Raw genomic sequence first — 22,362 nt, 5'->3', positions numbered from 1 at the left:
TTGTTTATTTACGCTTAGTACTGTTCCCTTGTTAGTCTTCTGTTGCCGGCCGGAGTGGGCGTGCGGTTCTAGGCGCTACAGTCTGGAACCGCGAGACCGCTACTGTCGCAGGTTCGAATCCTGCCTCGGGCATGGATGTGTGTGATGTCCTTAGGTTAGTTAGGTTTAAGTATTTCTACGTTCTAGGGGACTGATGACCTCAGAAGTTGAGTCCCATAGTGCTCAGAGCCATTTGAACCATTTGATCTTCTATTGCTTGTAGTTCCATGATGGACCTGTTAGTCCCACCTAATATTTATTAATGCATCCTTATCGTTTAATTAATGCAAAGAATTTGTAAGTGCTCTGCATCATCGAAAAATCTTTCATTTTCGTACTGTCTTGGCTATTAATCAAATCATTTTTTTGCTTTACAAGCAACAGAATTTCTGCGGTCTTTCCACATCATATCCCAGTGCAGCAGGTATTTATTTAAAATGAGTGACTCCAGATTTGTTTTACTATTCTAGTAGTTACATGCTAGGACATAAGATTCCGCTATATATACTCTAAGTCCAAAAAGAGGAAGCACCACGAAGGAATTATCCGAATGGGATGGAAATCGGTAGATGCGATGCACATGTGCAGAGAAACAAATGATTACAATTACAGAAAAACTGAATGATTTATTCAAGATAGCAGCCTCATAAACTCAACAAGCCAATAACGCATTGGTCCATCTCTGGCCCTTATGCAAGCGGTTATTCGGCTTGGCAGTAATTGGTATAGTTGTTGGATGTCCTCCTGAGGGATATCGTGCCAAGTTCTGTCCAATTGGCGCATTCGATTGCCAAAATCCCGAGCTGGTTGGAGTGCCCTGCCTATAATTCACCAAACGTTTTCAGTTGGGGAGCGATCCGGCGACCTTGGTGGCTAAGGTAGGGTTTGGCAGTCACGGATACAAGGAGTAAAAAGAACGAAACGGGGCGTAGATTGAGAACTTTTAGAGCGTTATAGGCAGTGCGCTCCAACCATCTCGGGATTTTGCAAAGTAACGCGCCAATTGACACACTTTGGCACGGTATCTCTCAGGAGGACATTAAACAACTCTATCAATCAATGCCAAGCCGAATAACTGCTTGGATGAGGACCAGAGGTGGACCACTACAGGCTTATTCAATTTGTGAAGCTGTTTCTCTTGAATAGTTCATTCAGTTTTTCTGGAAGTGTACGCATTTGTTTATCTGTATATGGACGTCACAACTACCGAATTTCGCCCCATTCGGAAAATTACTTGCTGATGCGTCCTTCTTTGTGTGTGTGTGTGTGTGTGTGTGTGTGTGTGTGTGTGTGTGTGTGTGTGTGTGTGTGTTTTTCCCTCAGACAGTTCTTAACGTAAATCTCGTTTTGCAAATGACGTGAAAATATAAAAAAAACAGCGTCGTGCAGATGCTGTCGTTTATTACGTGGCTGTGCTCCATAATCGGGCAATAATTTCAGTTTTAATGCGCTTGCGAGAGCCTGCCCACTGTTTCACTTACGAGCCTCTAATTTCTAGCACACTGAGTTTGTGGGAAAGGCTCGTGGTAAGAAATTAGCAGTCCTATTATTATTAGCACGCGGCAGAAGTACTGGCTTTGTGAGTAATCTTTGTCACATTCTTGGAAAACCTACTCATAGCTGCCAGTGAAAATTGCTGTGCGTTCCCTACTGCGGCATTGCGAGCGATTTTCTTTGCGGGCGCATTTGAATATGCAAAGGCCCAGTGCTTCCTTCCATACCTCATCCGGCGTCAGGGTAGAAAGACTATTTTCAAATAACGACAATGACATACGTTTCATTGTAAAGGCAGTAATAGCTACCCTCTTTCTTCTCCTTTTGCTCCTTTCACTTTTCGTTTTAGGCTGTTTATTGCTCGTTACGGTTTTCCTCGGTCCCTTAGAGTCGTGGTATTGTGTCTGTTCTTTTACGTCTCTTGATAGTTCGTAGAATCCTCATCTCCATACTCTGGGTAAGATTTTCATGCTGTTTGTTCACCACTTACGATTCACTTTCATATAATAGTGTTAACAGAGAAAGATCGTATATAACTGTAAATTATTATGTTGCAGAGTTTTATTTTTCAGATACCGTACATGCCGAACGTTTTACAAATATTACTTAACTTATTCACTTTATTTTATACGCCTTTATGTGTTGTAGTGCAGCCAAGATACCCGACAGATTTTGCTTTTCACATTATTTTACTCTCTCTCTCTTTCCAAGCATTTATCCCGACTTGCAGGGTCTGCTGGTTAATCGGATATGGCATGTTAATTTCAAGGGGTGGCCAGATGCCCTTCCTAGCGCCACCCCTTACCCCCCCCCACCAGGAAGGAATTAGTGTACCCCAACCATCCGCGTCTAGTATAATCCATGGATTAGTGCGAATGTGTTCAGATGTCTGCGAGCCGTGGAACTGAGGTGGAACGTGGGACCAGCCCGGTATTCACCTAGTGGGATGTGGAAAACCACCTAAAAACCACATTCAGGCTGGCCGGCACACCGGCCCTTTGTCGTTAAACTGGCCGGCGAGCCTACCCAAGTCCAGGAAGCAGCGTGTTAACGCTCTCGGCTATCCTGGCGGGTGCTTTTTACATTATTTTAGTGTTAACGATAATTTTAGCCAGAGTTACCTTTTGCTTACAAAAGGAGTGGATTTAGTTTTTCGATTAGTCGCTATATTCATAATACATTTTATTCAGTCCATTGACAGGTATAGACAGGTTTTTTTTATTTCCTGTAAATCAGTGTCAGGTTATTTGCATGAAGAGAATTGCTTTTAGTAGTAACAGATCGGTTAGCAGCTACACTCCAGTAACTAGTTTGAAACACCACAGCCAAAACAGAATCGTCGGTGTAGGTACCGGGTGGTTATAACTAAACTTTAGCTATTCACAGAAGTACGGTGTCGGCTGTAATTATTGTATGGAAGCGAAATCTGGTAGGTAGCCTAATGCGTCAGTTTCGGAACCGATTCACGCTGGGAAAAAATTAGTTCCAATTTTGGCCACTGGATGCAGATCTGGCGTCGTGCAGCATCTCTTCGATGTGTCCGATGCTCATATTGAACAAACTATCTAAGCAGTGGTTAATAATATCAACATTATGCCTTTCTCACTTGTTTGACTTTTTCCACCCCAGTCCTGTTCCTAATCCATTACATATGGTAATATTTATACACGTCTATCTTACATTCAGAGCGCTAGATTTGCACCTGGTGGCAAAATTTGAAAGAATATCTACCAAGTTCCGCTACCATACGATAACTGCAGCCCACACTAGACCTCTGTGGCAAGCTGCACTTTAATTATAACCACCCGGCGTTAATCAGGGTAGGAGACGACCTATATCCTTGGCCGGCTCCTTTGAGGGGAGTAGACCTGTCACTTTCCCACTTAGATCTAATGCAAACGATGTGTGTTCGTACTTGCTCTAAATTTCTACATCAGAAGTTAGAGTATCATCTGTATATCATTATATTGAGCAGTATTACTCTTATAACATTATCGAAGACTTTCTCGAAATATGTAAATAAATGTTTTTCTTGGTTAAACTTTCGATTTTTATTTTTCAATGCGCTGTCATAAAGAAAAAATAGTTCCAGCAGTTGAACGGCGTTTTCTGTAGCCCATTTCTTCAATAACTATGTATCTGTCTGTTGCTTACAGCCGGCCGTGGTGGCCGAGCGGTTCTAGGCGCTGGAACCGCGTGACCGCTACGGTCGCAGGTTCGAATCCTGCCTCGGGCATGGATATGTGTGATGTCCTTAGGTTAGTTACGTTTAAGTAATTCTAAGTTCTAGGGGACTGATGACCTTAGAAGTCAAGTGCTCAGAGCCATTTGAACCATTTTTGTCGCTTACAGTCTGTCGTTTGTAATTCTATCGTAGAGTTTTTAAGTAGTATGAAGTAGGCTTAATCTTTTGTAGTGATTGGAATCAGTAGTGTTGTTATTCTTACACAGCGATATTGTTTTAACCTTCTTCCAGTGTTGAAGTCGTATTTTCTTTTGCGTTCAACACATTAAAAGGATGTAACACAATACACTGGAAGTGAATCTGAGACTTACAGCTTAATCACACATAACTACGAAGGAGTTTTGGACGTTTCGCATGGGGAAGAGGTTTATGTTGTGTGCTGGCAAAGGACTTGGAAGAACAGTTGAACGAGATGGACATTGTCTTGAAAAGAAGTTATAAGACAATGTCAACAAGGGTAATGCAATGTAGTGGAATTAAATCATGCGATGTAGAGGGAATTCGATTACGAAATGACCCACTAAAAGTAGTACATGAATTTTGCAATGTGGGCAACAAAAACTAATAAAGGCCGATGTCAAGAGGATATAAAATGAACACTGGCTATAGTAAGAAAAGTATTTCTTGAAAAAAGAAATTTCCTAACGCCTAACATGAATTTAAGCGTTATGAAGTCTTTCCTGAAGGTGTTTGTATGGAATGTAGCCTTTTATGGAAGTGAAACTAGAAAAGATAGAAGATTTAAAATTTGGGGCTACAAGAGAATGCTGGAGATTAGATGAGTATATCGGATAAGAAATGACGAGTCGCTGAGTGGAATTGGAGGAAAGAGATATTCATGTCACAAGTTGACTAACAGAAGACTTCTGTTGATAGGGCACATCCTGAAAGCGGATAAAAGGCCAGTAAGCAGGTTCAAATAGATGAAGGTTGCAATGGTTATGCAGAGTTGAAAAGGCTTATAAAGCATACACGAGCATCGAGGGCTTCGGACTGAAAACGACGACAATAATAATTTGCTGGTACCTTCTGTTACTGTTTGTGCTACCAAGTGTTACAGAAAATTAATTGCAACATGGAAGTAAAACATTACGGATACATATTCATGTACAACAGATTTTTTCATTTATGTGTGAGTTATGTGTCGTGAGTTTGCCTGCATCGTGTTACTGTACACACATCAAAAAAAAAAAAAAAAAAATGCAGCACCCCTGTTCCCAGAACGCCTGAAGGTAGACTTTGACTGTGGATATTGTATCACAGACACAGTCCCTTTGACTGTTCAGAGATTTCACTAAACCCACCCAAAGATGTAAACAACCATGCATGAGCAGCGCCTATTAGACGGAGGTGGTCCGACAGCCGTTCAGTTCCAGTCATTCCACCAGGAAAGAGGTATACGGCTTGTGTTGTCTGTAGTTCAACCATGCCTAGACGGTCAATACCGCGGTTCGATCGCGTCCGCATTGTTACTTTGTGGCAGGAAGGGCTCTCAACAAGGAAAGTGTCCAGGCGTCTCGGAGTGAACCAAAGCGATATTGTTCGGACATGGAGGAGATACAGAGAGACAGAAACTGTCGATGACATGCCTCGTTCCGGCCGCCCAAGGGCTACTACTGCAGTGGATGTCCTCTACCTACGGATTATGGCTCGGAGGAACCCTGACAGCAACGCCACCATGTTGAATAATGCTTTTCGTACAGCCACAGGAAGTCGTGTTACGACTCAAACTGTGCGCAACAGGCAGCATGATGCGTAACTTCACCCCCGACGTTCATGGCGAGGTCCATCGTTGCAACCACGACATCATGCAGTGCGGTAAGCATAGGCCCAACAACATGCCGAATGGACTGCTCAGGATTGGCATCACGTTCTCTTCACCGATGAGTGTCGCAATAGCCTTCAGCCAGACAAGCGTCGGAGGCGTGTTTGGAGGCAATTCGATCAGGCTAAACGCCTTAGACACAGTGTCCAACGAGTGCAGCTAGGTGAAGGCTCCCTGCTGTTTTGGAGTGGCATTATGTTGGGCCGACGTACGCTGCTGGTGGTCATGGAAGGCGCCGTAACGGCTGTACGACACGTGAATGCCATCCTCCGACCGACAGTGCAACCATATCGGGAGCGTATTGGCGAGGCAATCGTCTTCAAGGATGACAATTCGCGCCCCAATCGTGCACATCTTGTGAATGACTTCCTTCGGGATGAGGTGATGCAAAACTTTTTTTATGTGTGTAGTTGTTGTTTTTGTCAGTCTGAAGACAGGGTAGTCTATCCTGTGCAAGACATAACAGCTCTGACCTGCATCAATTTCAGCTGACTTATTGTATGAGAATGTTGGTCTCACTGTACATTTATTTACTTTCACACTTGCCCCCGCTGCTAGATTGAGTATTCCTTGTTTACTCTGATGCATCTTATCAACCGAACCCTTCTTTTAGTCAAGCTGAGCCATAAATTTATTTTGTCTCCAATTCGATTCAGAATGTCCTCATTAGTTTACACATCTACTAATATAATCTTCAGCATCGTATATTGCAGACAAATACTTTCAGAAAACACTTCCTTTCACTTAAAATAATATTCGCTGTCATCTCTCTTTTTCAGAATCTTTTTTTGCCGCTACGAGCCTGCATTCTGTTCGTCTTTTTTTGTATTGTGCTTATTTATATTTAGCTTCTAGTTGACCAGCTACGTAGTCAATTATTTTGGTTACTGTCAGTTATTTTGCTGCCTAAATAGCAAAACTCGTCTACTGCTTTTACTGTCTCATAATTCCCTCAGCATCACACGACTTAATTCGACTACAGCCATTCCACGCAGTATATCTGCAGTTGTGCTCATGTGTTATATTGCCTGTTTGAATTTATGGATGGTTAGTCTAATTTAAAATAATTTTAACAACAAGGCTGAAGATACTAATTTGATAAAAGAGTGTCGTGCTGCGTGAAGTTGTCCGTAACTGCGTCTGCACATCCTCGTTCGACAGAATCGTTGACCCTTTGAGTCCTTTTTTAAGGGATCGAAGGCATGACAATCGCACGGGGAGAGATCGGGATTATATGTCGGGTGCTCGTGTGTCTCTTACTTGAGATGGCATAATTTGTGCGTTATGACATTTGCAATCTGGGGACCTGAGTTTTCATGAAGCAGCAGCAGTTTTCAGTTTTTGTCAGACATGCTGCCCCATACACATTCTTGACTTTCCGATGGGTGTCTATTGGTGTTGGTCCTTCGGCAGCCAAGAAAAGAATAAGAGCACGTTGGTCCTGTTTCGACGCATTTGGTAATAACGTCATAGTAGACGTCTCCCCATTTACGACAAGCACGCCAGAAAGACAAGGATGTCACACAAATCCCTTGCCTACAAGTCGTTGCTTATAGACAAGCATAGTAGTCGCATTACGTTGCGTATATTCTGCAGCAGCGCCCTGAAACGGGAACTTTTTGATCACTGCTACTATAAAATTGACTAAAATATCTATGTTTTTAGAGTTCCGTACCTCGGTCGGTAAAAAAGGAACCTTTATAGGAGCGGCTTGTTGTTCGTCTGTCAGTCCGACTGTTAAAAACCTTTTTCCCACGAACAGGTAGACGAATCATATTGAAATTTATGACCAAGGTCCCTTGGCGGTGTGAAAGTTTCAAGCTTCTAAGTCAATGCAATTAAAAGAACGGCCATTTCTGTCACATGTATTGATAGTCGAAAACTCACACATCAGAACATAGATGTAGCTCATGAAATTTGGTAAGAAACAAGGTTTCACAGTGCAACCAAAGTAAAACAAATCCTGTGGTTAGATCGTAATATTTTTTTGTCATTTCTTATCAGACTATGGTCCAACAGTGTATTAAGACACCTTTTCCACAGGAACGAGTGGCCATCTCAAGTTGAAATGCGTGTCACGTATTAATGTCTGAGGGCCTTGACGGAATGATATATGTAAGATTCTGAGTCGACGCAATCAAAAGATACGGCCATTTATGTAACAAATTTTGATACTCGAAACCTCACTCATTAAAATGTATAGGATACTTCCTATTGACGTAGAATCACGAAATTTGACAAGAAACAACGCTTCAAAGTACAAGTAAAGTAAAATTTCAGAATATTGTTAATTTGTAATTATATCACACTAAAAAATATTTCTTTTGTCATTTGTTATCCTTTATCAGACTTTAAATTAAAACATTCCCTAAAGTTATTAAATAAAACTGCAACCAGTCACTTTCTTGAATAATTATTTACTATTCCATAAACCGGTTTTCGAACCTTTTCAGGTTCACCTTCAGTTTGGGAAAGTTTGTTGGTGTTTTAAACATGTCCGTGTACTGACACACCCATCCATCAGTTCCTATGCGGCGGCGGGATTGGCAATCCTTCCGCCACAACTCAGATTTCACCTGGGGGCCATCAGGTGCTGGTATCGCAAAGGTTGCCTATTGTCCCCCCCCCCCCCCCACCACCACCACCACCACCACCACCACCACCCACCCCACAACCACCACACCCTCGTGTCAAGTAATCGATGGATGGGTGTCTGTGTACAGGGACATTTCTAAAGTGCCCATCAAAGGTGCATGGGTGGCACTGAGGGTGTTGCCAAATTACAGGGTCTTAAGGGGGCGCTTCGACATTTGATTCAGCATGCATCTGTCAATGTCGTACTACCCCTCCCACTCCCAGTCCCCCAGTCAATGAACACGGCTCGGAAAGGAGCGAGAAAGGAAGGATGAAAAATCATGAACACCTATTTCCGCTTCTTATCGCTTTTACATTTCGTCGAGTGGCGTTGAACGGTCTCTGGTGGTTCCACACTGTGTACCAGAACAAAAATTGCGGACATGCTGCACTCCAAAGGGTTGGCCACCTAGAAGAAAACCATTTGATTTAAATTCTGAACATCACGGTTTTGACTTCCTTCGCAGAGGCATCGAGAGAAAGAGTGAGTCGTGGGTAAGGGGAGGTGTGATGACCCTCCCATGGAGAGTGACGTCCACGGTGGCGTTGGGAATATTGTGGTGAAATGTGGTGCCAATGTGACATTAACGCACCTTGCACCTGACATCAACATCTGACCTCCAGCCACTTCTTGCAGGTGTCGATACCTTGCTATCTGAAACTTCGTCAAGCCTGGTTGTGATGGCACAAAGTGCCTCGCGTTTTTCCCAATTATACAGGGTGAACATGAACAAAACCGACAAACTGCAGGGACGGATTCCTGTCTGGAAATGGAGGAAAACAGGTCCTATGAACAAATGTTTGGAAATGCATCGTTGCTCCAGTAGATGGCGCTGGTGAATGAAAGTTCCTGTGACCACGTGCTGTGTGTTTCTTGTGTGTTGGAAGCTTTGTGATTGACGCAGCGTACTGTATACAGCAGAATGGTCCTGTATTCATGTCGGAAACAAGCCAAGGTGCTGTTTGTGTATATCCAGTCAGATGGAAACGGTCGAGAGGCAGCGCTGCTATACCAAAACAAGTACCCTGACAGACACCAACCACATCACACAATATTTCAAACCCTTTTTGGGCGATTGCGTGATCGTGGGTCTTATCAGACAGACGAACGTGCAGGGAGGCGTCGGGCTGTGCGTACACCAGATATGGAGAACTGGGTTCTGCCTCTCCACCGTTTCCATCTGATTGGTCGTACACAAACGCAAGCTCGGCTTGTTTCCGACACGAGTACCGGACCACGTTGCTTCTTACAGAACGCTGCGTCAGTCACACAGCCTGCAACACACGAGGAACACACGGCACGTGGTCAGAGGAACTTTCTTTCGCCAGCGCCATCTACGTGGCAACAATGCATTTCCGGATACGTATTCGTAGGGCCTTTATTTTTCTCGACTTCCAGTCAGGAGTCCGTTCCTGTGGTTTATCGGTTTTATTAATGTTCATCCTGTAGAGTACGGTTTCAGGCACCTGCCTATATTCTAACTTTTGCCCCGCAATGGGAGAAAATGACAGGTTTTCAAAATAAAAAAAGGCGCATTCGTTTTGTAGCGAATTGTGGTACTCCAGCCTTCGTGGAGCGTCCCATTGTAAACCGAAAGTGCAATAAACGCAAAATTCTTTTCATTGTATTTATTACTTCCAATCGCCCCCCACGATCACCTCTTCAATCCTGCACACAACCCTTTCAGCGAGCTGTACACTGTTTTTCTCTGCTTTTTACACGTCTTCTGGGCATATGTTTCACCATAGAACATGAAGCAACTTCACACATTTTTATAACACGTACTGATGAAGAGACCACGTCAGCACGACTGGCATTACAGAGAAAGCAAATGTCCGGTGAGGTTTAAAACTAGACCTGCATGACTTAAACATTTAACACGGTGAAAAACAGTCAAGACTTTCAATGCTTTATCGTGCCTCTCTGTGTCATTCACACCAAAATAACGACGACATAACTTACTGATACACGAGCACGGTATGTTTCCAGTGACATCACAATATTTGATGTAGGTTCACTGTGGCCGGCAACGAGTCGCTGATCGTGATGTGCGGGCCTTAAAGAGCACAACCAAGTGAATGGGAAATGTCGCGCCACAAAGCGTACGCCAATGCTGCACGCACATATCATGCTGTATAGAAATTTGCAGCAATTCTTACATTATCTGTGGCCGCCGCGTTATGCGCCGTGGTGACGAACGAAATGGACACGATGGGCGAGGAAATTGATGAGCAGATGGAAGCTTTGTGATGGCTCATTTCGTGAAACTTTCATCTGGAGATGTCGTTAAGCTCCACACTTTAGTTAATGGGAGATGGTCGAAAACGGTAACGGTTTCTTGCTTCGGAAGGGGTTGCTGGCCGCACGCTCGGGAACGAGCGCCCAAGGAACGTTGGACACACAGAATTCAACGCGTTCTCAGAAATATTGAGGAGGAGGAGATTAGTGTTTAACGTCCCGTCGACAACGAGGTCATTAGAGACGGAGCACAAGCTCGGAGTAGGGAAGGATGTGGAAGGAAATCGGCCGTGTCCTTTCAAAGGAACCATCCCGGCATTTGCTTGAAACGATTTAGGGAAATTACGGAAAACATAAATCAGGATGGCCGGAGACGGGTTTGAACTATCAGAAATGTTCGTCACGACGCCTTGCGACCGCTTGAGTCATTATGGAACCGCAGTGGCTGTGGGAACTAGGAGGCTATCTTGCAAACATACAATGGAGATTCCTCGGTAGCTGCCAAACGCCAGAAACAGCTTTGTTAGGCGTTTCTCGGAAATGTTTGTGCTACGTCTTGCGACCCTTCGATTTGTTATGGGACCGTAAGGACTCTGGGAGCGCTGTGGCTATTTTGCAAATCCAGAATGCAGGTGTGTCGTCGGCTGCCAAGTTTTATTTTCCTGTTGACTGTAATAGATGTGTTTCCAAGTCCACATTTATAAAGTGGAATTCTTCTAGGTGGAGGAAGAGAAACACTGGGGTAGCAGGGAATTAACTGACCAATGAGACTCGTCGCTGCGGTTGCTTGAGACAGCCAATCAAAACAGGGCAGAGGCCAAGATTTGTGCAGAAACAGACGTGCAGGCAGTGTGTGTTGGGCCGGTAGTGTAAGTGTGGAGTGGTGATAGCAGCCACGAGGAAGAGGTTGGCGCCGGTGGAGGACGGAGTGGCGCAGCGCTCCAAATGGTTCAAATGGTTCTAGGCACTATGGGACTTAACAGCGGAGGTCATCAGTCCCCTAGACTTAGAACTACTTAAACCTAACGACATCACACACATCCATGCCCGAGGCAGGATTCGAACCTGCGACCGTAGCAGCTGCGTCGTTCCGGACTGAAGCGCCTAGAACCGCTCGGCCACCGCGGCCGGCTTCAAATGTAAAAACTGTAGCCATAGCATTAGTACCGAGCATTTCGGAGTAACTAGGTTTAGTCTACTACAAAACGTGTAATGCTGAAACAAGTCGTTCTGCTGTTAAAATCAGTGCTTCATTTCAGTTATAAATAAGAAAAAATGTAATTGTCAGCTACACCTGGCATAGTGTGTAATGACAGAAATGCGACTGTTAATGCTAGTGTGCTGTTCGTGTGTGTGTGTGTGCGTGTGTGTGTGTGTGTGTGTGAGAGTGAGAAAGAGAGAGAGAGAGAGAGAGAGAGAGTTGCACGTGTGGGCAGTTGTATGGTTGGGATTCGTAAATAAAGAGTGGAGAAGACGGGGAGCTTCAGATCTATAAACCCGACGGCTAGTGGGCCGTATCCAGGCCGTACTGTCGGACAGCCGAGGATGATAAACAACGCAGTTAGTTGTAACCTCCCTTCAAAGGTAAAGCGCCGTAGTATACTTCGTATAGTTTCATTGATGTGTTGGAGAAGGTAATTCTAATCGGTCGAAGACTGGAAGAGAGGTAGTTTGCGAGTTTTAGTAGTTGTCAGGAACGATGGGATGTGTGTAAGGGTGGTACAGGGGCTAAATTAAATCTTACTTGTCATAATGTAAAGAATGAGCGCTTAATAGACAAGTAAATACCGGGACTAGATAAAATCTTATTCGTCAGAATGTAAAAGAATGGAAACGTTTACTGAAGGATGTGAATAAAATCTTTTTCACTTCTCATTTATATTGCCACCTTCCTTCAACAGTTAGTCTCTTCACCTGTAAGTGTTGTAGGTCATAAGTGCCGTCATTTCATTTTCAGTGTCAGTTGTAATCTTTGTGCGATAATAGGCTAGTTTATAAACAGTTACATATATTCCTGCCTCGGTTTCCGTACAGTTGGACGATTATCATGAACGGGCGCTGGGTCTTCGTGACTGTGCAACAAAACTTAACGAAGCAGGATACTGTGATGAAAGAAGCAAATTTGGAAATTTCTGGTAAGCTCTTATGGGACCAAACTGCTGAGATCATCGGTCCCTAAGCTTACACACTACTTAATGTAACTTAAACTACCTTACGCTAAGGACGACGCACACACCCACGCCCGAGGGAGGAATCGAACCTCCGACGGGGTGAGCCGCGCGGACCATGACAAGACGCCTTAGACCGCGCAGCTACCCAGCGCGGCGATGAGAGAAACAATCACTTGCACCGAGAAACTGTCGGCTGCTCTACTGTACGATGTCACTAGTGAATTGAGGTCTGTCGAATTATACTCGTGGTACTGGCAACACTACCTCTCTTGACATGTCTTTCTCAGCAGTATAGTGAATGCACAGTTTTCATTGCACTTACAGTCTACACTCTTTTTAACGTTCAAAATGGCTCTGAGGACTATGGGACTTAACTTCTGAGGTCATCAGTCCCCTAGAACTTAGAACTACTTAAACCTAACTAACCTAAGGACATCACACACATCCATGCCCGAGGCAGGATTCGAACCTGCGACCGTAGCGGTCGTTCGGTTCCAAACTGTAGCGCCTAGTACCGCTCGGCCACCCCGGCCGGCTCTTTTTAACGTATAACAAATTTTATTTAATGCTGTGTCACATCTGTGAGACCTGAGCTTCTACCGTCGTCTACAATGTTCAAATAACTTACGGGTTTTGCTGCCGGGTGACGTCGTCGACAGCCGCCGTATTTCGACAGGAGCACACCCTGCCATTTTCAAGGCGCGCGCGCGCTCACGCAGGCACTGGCGCCGCACTCAGACCTAAGGTGATCGACGTCAGAGGTTGTCGATAGTGAAATTAATAATCAGCGTGTGAGGTAGCATTAACTTCGTCCCCGTGATTTTACAAGGAGAGAGCGGGATTCGATGCAGAATTTAATCAATAACCACCATTTCTATTTATAATGTTACTTGCTAATTTAATTTAAACCGCTTCCTTAATAACACTACCCCAATAGCTGGAAGTGCCTGTCACAATATCTGTGTTGCTATATTCCATAGGATCACCGGTGCCAAGACAATGTTCTGCAGTGACTGATTTGCCCGGCTTCTGTAAGCGTGTGTACCGCTTGTGCTCGGTACAACGGTCCTCCACAATCCTGATAGTCTGTCCAGCATGACACGCCACAGCTACAAGGAATACGGTAGACACCCGCCTCACGCAAACCTAAAAGGACCCTGATTTTAGATGGTGGTAGAAAAAGAATTTGACATCATATGTCCACAAAATAGGACCAATCAAGTTCTAAATGCTCCCTGTGTAAGGCAGAAAGGCTGTAGACCTTGGCGCCACCTCTGTATTGTCATCAATCACCCGTTGCACAGTTGGTCGATAGCGCAACGCACGTCTGATCTGTCTTTCATTATAACCATTTTAACGAAAGATGATATGGAGATGGACTAACTCAGATGACAAACTCTCAGGATCCGAGATAACGTGGCACTGTGGACCGACGTACGCTGTACCCCTTCACGTTGAGCCAGATGCTGACAAGTGTCAGCCTGCAGATACAAGTCAGTGTTAGTAGGCTTCCTAAAATGGCATGTCTCAACCTATCATCAACCTTCCTCCTGATCATCACATTAAGTAAGGCAACACAGTCATCCTTTTCCTCCTCCAACGTGAAAGAGATATTCGGGTTGTTGAATTCAGGTGTTCTAAAAAGTCGTTCAAATTCTCACGGCCATGGGGCCGAGCAACAGAAGTATCGTCTACATATCTGAAAAAAAAACGCGCGTTTCAAAACCGCTGACTCCAAGTCATTTTCCTCAAAGTCTTCGATAAACAAATTGGCGATAATAGGTGACAACTGGCTTCCCATCGCAACTGTATCTATCTCCTCGTAGCATTGGTCATTGAATAAAAAGTAAGTGGGTGGAAGTCAACACATGTCGAAATAAGTTCGTTAATTCAACACCAAACCTAATCTCAATCGACCGTAACGAATCAGAGGACACGATTGAAGAAAAAGTCCACATCAAAATTTACTAGAATATCAGAGTTGTTCGATTGCATTCTCTCTAATCGACGTAAGAAATCCTCTGAGTTCGTAAACTGGTGCTCACACCAACCAACTATAGGGATCAATTCCGGCTGGAGTGGCCGAGTGGTTCTAAGTGGTACAGTCTGGAACTGCGCGACCGCTACGGTCGCAGGTTCGAATCCTGCCTCGGGTATGGATGTGTGTGATGTCCTTAGGTTAGTTAGGTTTAAGTAGTTCTAAGTTCTACGGGACTGATGACCTCAGAAGTTAAGTCCCATAGTGCTCAGAGCCATTTGAACCATTTTTTTATAGGGATCAACAGAGTAGTAAGGTGTTTCGCTGCACGATATGTCGGACCACCAATGTTACTCACAATCGGATGAAGAGTAGTCTCTTCTATGTGGGCCTTAGGAAGGCCATATAACCTATGGGGAGCGTCACAATAACAATTAAGACTCGGTAGTCTCCTGCGACAAGGAACTTTCTTTCAGGAGGCTGTTAGTCTTTCTCTCAACACTTTTTGCGGGGTCAGCACAGATCCCGCGATACGATGAATACGTCAGTAAAACTGCATCTTTTGAACGTAATCCTGCATGTCGAAAACGACAATAGCTTTGCCCCTGTCCTCAGGTAAAATAACAGTATCGGCATCTACTCTAAGCGAACGTAAAGCAGCCCACTCAGCTGCTGTGATATAACTCCTGGGTGGAGGTGGACGCTCCCAGTCAACACACGACATGTTTTTCTCCTAAGCTCCTCCGCAACATCAGGAGGTAGTTTAAAAACAGCCTTTCCAGCAAAACTAATGAAATCAACCACTGGCAAATGCTTCGGCGTCGGTGCCAAATTTAAACATTTCCCTAGCACGGATAAAGCTGCATCGTCAAAAGCTTTCTCCGTCGAGATATAGTATTAGACTCCGATCCACGTAAACGTTCAAACTTCGCCAAATGTCAGGCATTAACAGAATGAAATCCTCAGTCAGACTGCGACCGTGAAGACCGTCTAGCCAGTCCTAAGAAAAAGCCGAAATTTTTGAAGTAGTCTTTAAATGAAGCCGAAACTGTTCCTTGGAAACAAAATCCGACTGTCGACGAATGTAATGGATCCTTTCAGGAGCAAGAGCTAGGCCGGCTTGTTGCTCGATGCGATTGGCGGCACGAGAATTACTATGATGCACAACTTTGGCAAACTTTGGAACAATATTTTGATCATGATACCTCAACAAAAACGAAAAAGTATATTTCAATGTTACTCCACTGCTGCGAAGTTAATCCAACCTCCGCAAGCAGCGATACGCTTTCTCCCCGTAGACGTAAACAATGTGAGACGTAAGTTTCTCCCGGCGTTTGCATGTCCAGATAACTTACGGATATGCAGTCGGGTGACGTCAACAACCGCTGATATTTCGAAGAGGCGCACACCCTGGCAGGCAGTTGGTCAGACTGTCAGGACAGTGGAGGACCGATGTACCGAGCACAAGCATCACACACACACACACAACACAATCCGCCATTGCAAAACATCCCATGGAACATAACAACACGGACATTCTGGCATGCGCTTCCAGCTATTGGGGTAGTGTTATTAAGCAAGCGGTTTAAATTAAATCAGCAAAAAATGTTCAAATGTGTGTGAAATCTTACGAGACTTAGCTGCTAAGGCCATCAGTCCATAAGCTTACACACTACCTAACCTAAATTATCCTAAGGACAAACAAACACACACACCCATTGCTGAGGGAGGACTCGATCCTCCGCCGGGACCAGCCGCACAGTCCATGACTGTAGCGCCCTCAGACTGCTCGGCTCATCCCGCGCGGCTTTAAATTAGCAAGTAACCTTATATATGGAGATGGTGGTCTTTGTTTAAATTCTGCATCGAATCCCGCTCTCTCCTTGTTAATGCTACCTCACACGTTGATTATTAATTTCACTATCGACAACCTCTGACATCGGGGTGCGGCGCCAGAGAGAGAGAGAGAGAGAGAGAGAGAGAGAGAGAGAGAGAGAGTTGTGTTTCCGGACTTTCTCTGCAAGAAAAAGAAAATGGCTCTGAGCACTATGGGACTTAACTTCTGAGGTAATCAGTCCCCTAGAAGTTAGAACTACTTAAACCTAATTAACCTACGGACATCACACACATCTATGCCCGACGCAGGATTCGAAACTGCGACCGTAGCGGTCGCGCGGTTCCAGACTGTAGCGCCTAGAACCGCTCGGCCACTCCCGCCGGCTTTCTCTGCAAACTGAGGTTTTAGTTCAAAAATGGTTCAAATGGCTCTGAGCACTATGGGACTTAACTTCTAAGGTCACCAGTCCCCTAGAACTTAGAACTACTTAAACCTAACTAACCTAAGGACATCACACACATCCATGCCCGAGGCAGGATTCGAACCTGCGACTGTAGCGCCTAGAAGCGCTCGTCCACATCGGCCGGCCGAGGTTTTAGTTCCCTTGCACAGTGCTTACTTGATGCAGTGATCCTTTGAAAATGGGAAGGTGTGCTCCTGTCGAAATAACGGCGGTAGTGGACGACGTCTCTAGCTGCCTTCCCGTGCTTCTGGTGTCAACACATGCGGGTTCAGTTCATACTGTCAGTTAAAACACTCACGTGTTCCTTGCACCGGGTTGCCACATTCCGCCCTTTTTTTCTCGGAATCACTTTGCCAGCGCGCCGCGGGGCTGTCAACTGCACAGCAGCTGTCGGCAGCAGCGGATAGGGGGAGCGAGTTGAAGCAGCTCTCCGGACTAGACGGGCAATGTAATATTGATCAATATTACTGACGTTCTGCCTGGACCACTCAACACTATTGTGAATTACAATGTCACTAATATTCTGCATGAATAACGATACGATGATATTTGCTCTACTGTGTTGCAAGCCGAAAAGAAATGTGGATGAAAAATTGATTGAAGGAGCGCTAATGATATTCGAGAAAACTTATTGAGAGAACTGTGGTTGAACGGAGAAAAAAAATATTATGATAAATTTTTGTGTTTTGGTGGTCCAGCATTTGATATGAAGGCGTGCTCTAAAGGAAGCCCTCCGAATATTTTATTTGAAAACTCTTAAAGCTTTATATTTTTAAATAAAACAGACTTCATTAACATTCTACATCTTTATTCTTCATCTCAACATATTTGTTTCTGAATGTAGTAATCCTGGCGACGAACATATTTCTCCCAACGAGAGACCAGTTTATTGATAACATTTCTCCATACGAGAGACCAATTTATTAATATTGTCACTGTAGAATGTTTGACTTTGTTAACGGAGCCACAACCTCGCCTCTGGCTGCACCGCTTCGTCACTATCAAAGTAAAGGCCTCGAAGGGCAAGTTTTGAAACAGATGAAATTAAGATGGGGCCAAGTCGGGGCTGTATGGCGGATGATCGATGACAGTGAACCTATAAGACAACAAATGTCTGGCGCAGTTGTTAGATTGGTTATTGCTGCGACAATGGCAGGTTATCAAGATTTGAGTGAGTTGAGTTTTAACGTGGTGCTGTAGTCGGCGCGCGAGCGATGGGACACAGCAGGAACGCAATGCGTTAGGATAACACCATCACAGTCGTACACGAGAATCACCATTCGCGCCATCAACAGAACAGGCTCTGTTAACAGTATACTACGCCTTTCACATCGCTGACAACGGGTTCTACTCAACGCTGGTGACTACTTTGAATGACAGTAACAGGTGCAAACATGTAACTCTTTTGTATCGTCGGTTGTAAATAAATAGTTGCCAATATTTAAGTTCTAACCCTCGTAGTTAATAACGTAAAATATAAGCAAAATATCAGAATGTTAACTATTTATTTCGGGAGAAAGTACAGTTGGAATGTGTGTTATTTGTTGACTGGTTAGTCATGAAAAGTCCGGACTATCGTGGGAGAATAATGTTTTTCTATTGGCCTTACAGAAATCTGACCAGTCAGAACGGACTATTCTTCGCTGGTCTTTTCTCTTGCTTACAGCAGTGTAAGTAGTCGGAGCCCAGCCTTTCAACGGTACGGTCGTGTGTAGTATGAGCTTCGAAGGAAGTTATAATTTGCCGGTTTTAGTTATGCTACATACCTCAAAAGTGCTTTAAAGTTGAGGCATATTTATTCCGATGAGTTTTTTTTTTTAGAAGTTCTGTTTTTTTAGACAGTAAGGATATTTTAAGCAATTTTGTGTACGAGAAAAGACAGTAACTCCGCGTGGCATACTGAGCAGATCCGTGACTAAAAACTTGAGTGCAGTAGACACCGATAAACTTGTACGCCCCCGTTAACTGAGCACAGGGTGTTCGGTCAGAGGGTTAGCTGCCCTCTGTAATAAAAAAAAAAAACTGAGTGAACGGATCAACGATGAGCTTGAACGGATTTGAAGAGACGTCCTCCCCGAACAAATGCAACGAACAGTAACGCACAAAATGAGATCAATAAAAAAAAAAGAGTGGTCAGCGCGGCGGAATGCCACGCCAAGGGGCCCGTGTTCTATTCCCGGCTGGGGTAGGCAATTTTCTCCGCTCAGGGACTGGGTGTTGTGTTGTCGTCATCATCATTTCATCCCCCTCTACGATGCGCAAGTCGCCCAATGTGGTGTCGAATGCAATAAGTACTTGCCCTTGGCGGCCGAACTTCCCCGAATGGGGGACTCCCGGCCCACAATGCCGTACGCTCATTTCCACTTTTACCGATAAACTTAATAGAGTGGCGAGCATTTTCATTTAAGAACAATCCGGGCTTAGTAGCTGTTCAGATTTCGGGAAATGCGTTAGCATCAAGTCGTTGCCAGGTTTGGCTCAAATGGCCCTGAGCACTATGGGACTTAACATCTGAGGTCATCTGTCCCCTAGACTTAGAACTACTTAAACCTAACTAACCTCAGGACATCTCACACATCCACGCCCAAGGCAGGATTCGAGCCTGCGACCGTAGCAGCAGCGCGGTTCCGGACTGAAGCGCCTAGAGCCGCTCGGTCACAGCGGCTGGCTGTTAACGTGAATGAAAGGGTTTGTGTATGATTGTGTTACGATTAGCTCGGGCTTGGCAGTGAACGTGTAATTCTCACCTCAGAGTATACCGGAATGTTGCCAGTATTTTCACTTTTCATTCAAATTAAGACCTTTTCCCAATTCTTAGAATAGTTACGTTGTATGCAGCCTGGTGCGAGTTGCAGTACGGTAGGTTTCTGCACAGCTTTCCTACTGGTGATTTGCTGCAACGAGTTGACAGGTAGGTGCTGGTAAAAAGGAAGAAAGGAACCGCGCCGCCGCAGCATCCTATGCGATCGCCTGCATCCATTCGTGTCCATTGTGCATTGAGACACACTTCGGCAGTTCCAGCATAGCAATGCGACACCCCGCACGTCCAGAATTGCTACAGAGTGCCTCCAGGAACACTCTTCTGAGTTTAAACACTTCCGCTGGCCACCAAACTACCCAGACACGAACACTATTGAGGGTAATGGGATGCCTTGGATCGAGCTCTTCAGAAGAGATCTCCACCCTCTCGTTCTCTAACGGATTTATGGACAGCCCTGCAGTATTCATGGTGTCAGTTCCCACCAGCAAAACTTCAGACATTAGTCGAGTCCACACCTTGCGGCACTTCTGTGTGCTCGCGAGGGTCCTATACGATATTTAGCGGGTGTACCAATTTCTTTGGGTTTTCAGTGTATATGTATATATACTCGTACTTTCATTCGTAACTTCGCACGAACTGACTGTTTTGAGGACATTTTTCTTCGAGGGCGTATCCTATATTTTCCGAGCAATAAGTCATACAATTCATCATTCGTAATGAAACGTCCCCTTAGAAAAATTTATCAATTTCTGTACTGGTTAACCCCTTACGTTATTTGATTTTCAAACAGCTGAACAGAACTGAACGTACTCAGACATTTCTCTCTTTACTTATTCTGATAAACACTAAATTGACATACAATATTTTTAGCGCAACGCAATCTGACTTTCAATAATCCCTACAAAAGAATGGTCCTGACTAACAATAACCTATACATTTCATGAATCACTTACCTCACAAAAATCTTCGTTACTCGAACTACTGCAATACAGCGAGCGCCAATACTGCCAGCTAAATAAAAGATTCTAACTACTGAAGGCACTAACTGCTCATAGGCATAGTTAGCAAATGAAAGATTTTGATAGAGAACAAACAATGTATTTACCTTAATAATATTCAAAAGTCATCATATATGAGTTCATGATATACAGTATTACAAATTTACTCTTTCTGATGGACACACGTCCAGATCGCCCGATTTCAAAATTCTGCCATCTCTCTCCCCACATCCACCACTGCTGGCGGCTCACCTCCAACTGCGCAACGCTACGCGCTGTTCACATCCAACTGCCCAACACTACAATAGCGAATATTCCAACAATGCCAACCAGCCACAGTCTGCACACAGCACAGCCAGTGATTTTCATACAGAACGCTACGTGACGTTACCAACATAAAAACCTAAACAGCCTACTTACAGTAACACGTCTCTTTTTGTACTCATTTACGCTGACATCCCACAATGCCAGCAACAGTTTGTACAATTCGTGTGACTCCAATAATAATGCTCTTTCGTCTCGTTACGGTGTCGACCTCTTCAGTCTGTGCAGCATGCGAGGGACTGTCAAGAATATTGTCGACACGCCCCACAGTCTTCACAATATTTCCAGGCAGCGGAATACGTTACCGAAGTTTTTCATGTTATCAATATCATCATTCGTAACACGTCTGTTTTTGCACTCATTTGCGCTGACATCCCAAAATGCCGGCAACAGTTTGTACAATTCGTTTGACTCAAATAATAATGCTCTTTCGTCTCGTTATGAAGTCGACCTCTTTAGTCTGTGCAACATGCGAGAGACTGTCAAGAATATTGTCGACATTCCCCACAGTCGTCACAATATTTCCAGGCAATGGAATTCGTTACCGAAGTTTTTCATGTTATCAATATAATTTTTTATAACTGACACAGCATTTCAGGTAGAGTGTACGTGTTTTGCAGGTGCGGTCTGAGCGGCTGTCGGCGCCTGCGCGTCTGAGGCGCAAGGAAGGCGGGAGGTGCGGACTGGATTCGCAGGCGCAGTCGCCACGCCGCCGCACCGAGGTGCCGCCGCCGCTGCGCCTGCACGTCGACGCCGACGCCGACGCCGAGGCGGACCTCCCGGCGTGCAACGCGCAGGTGTGCCTGCTGCCGGCAGAGCCGCGACACCAGCCGGAGGGCTGTTTCCACGACGTCTGGCAGACAGAGGACGCAGCCGGCGGGGAGTCGGCCGATTTGGCCCTGGCGCACGCCGCAACCGAGATCCCGCAAGTCGTAGTCGACGAATGCAGCGCCGACGACCGGGACAACCTGTCCGACGCGTCGCTTGCGGAGGCTAGCGATACGATATACGAGGAAGCTGTGGCCAGCTTGGCCGAGGAAGATGGCGGGAGCTGCGTGGGCGCGCTGGCCGAGGACGCGGCCTCCGTCGCCAGCAGCGGCAGCCGCCGCTGGTCCCCCGGCGAGGTCAACCTCGGCTTCGAGGACACCGAGCCAGACCTGCGCTACGTCGACATCTCGCGGCCCGACGCCGACCACCTGCCCTGGTACTTCTCGCCACACTCTCCCGAGGTAAGCGACACGCCCACCATCCCTACAGGACTAATCGTGCACAGTCATCTAGTATGGGCTAAGAACTCTTCTAGAACCTAAGGCACCATCCACACTGAACTGAGATATGACGGAGTTGTAGTGGA

General features: G+C 45.2%; 1 protein-coding gene across 1 annotated transcript in view; it reads left to right on the top strand.

Moving 5' to 3' along the window:
• The window catches only part of LOC124722248 (sodium-dependent transporter bedraggled), a 733,406-nt gene that overhangs the window by 327,869 nt on the left and 383,175 nt on the right, over positions 1-22,362 (top strand). Inside the window, exons 4-5 of the mRNA XM_047247438.1 lie at positions 21,629-21,716; positions 21,825-22,212. Of these exons, the coding sequence (XP_047103394.1) occupies positions 21,629-21,716; positions 21,825-22,212 (476 nt within the window). The remainder of the gene's footprint in view (positions 1-21,628; positions 21,717-21,824; positions 22,213-22,362) is intronic.

The sequence above is a fragment of the Schistocerca piceifrons genome, chromosome X, assembly GCF_021461385.2.
Source record: "Schistocerca piceifrons isolate TAMUIC-IGC-003096 chromosome X, iqSchPice1.1, whole genome shotgun sequence".
NCBI classification, from domain to species: Eukaryota; Metazoa; Arthropoda; class Insecta; order Orthoptera; family Acrididae; genus Schistocerca; species Schistocerca piceifrons.
This window is presented reverse-complemented; position numbering and strand designations above follow the sequence as displayed.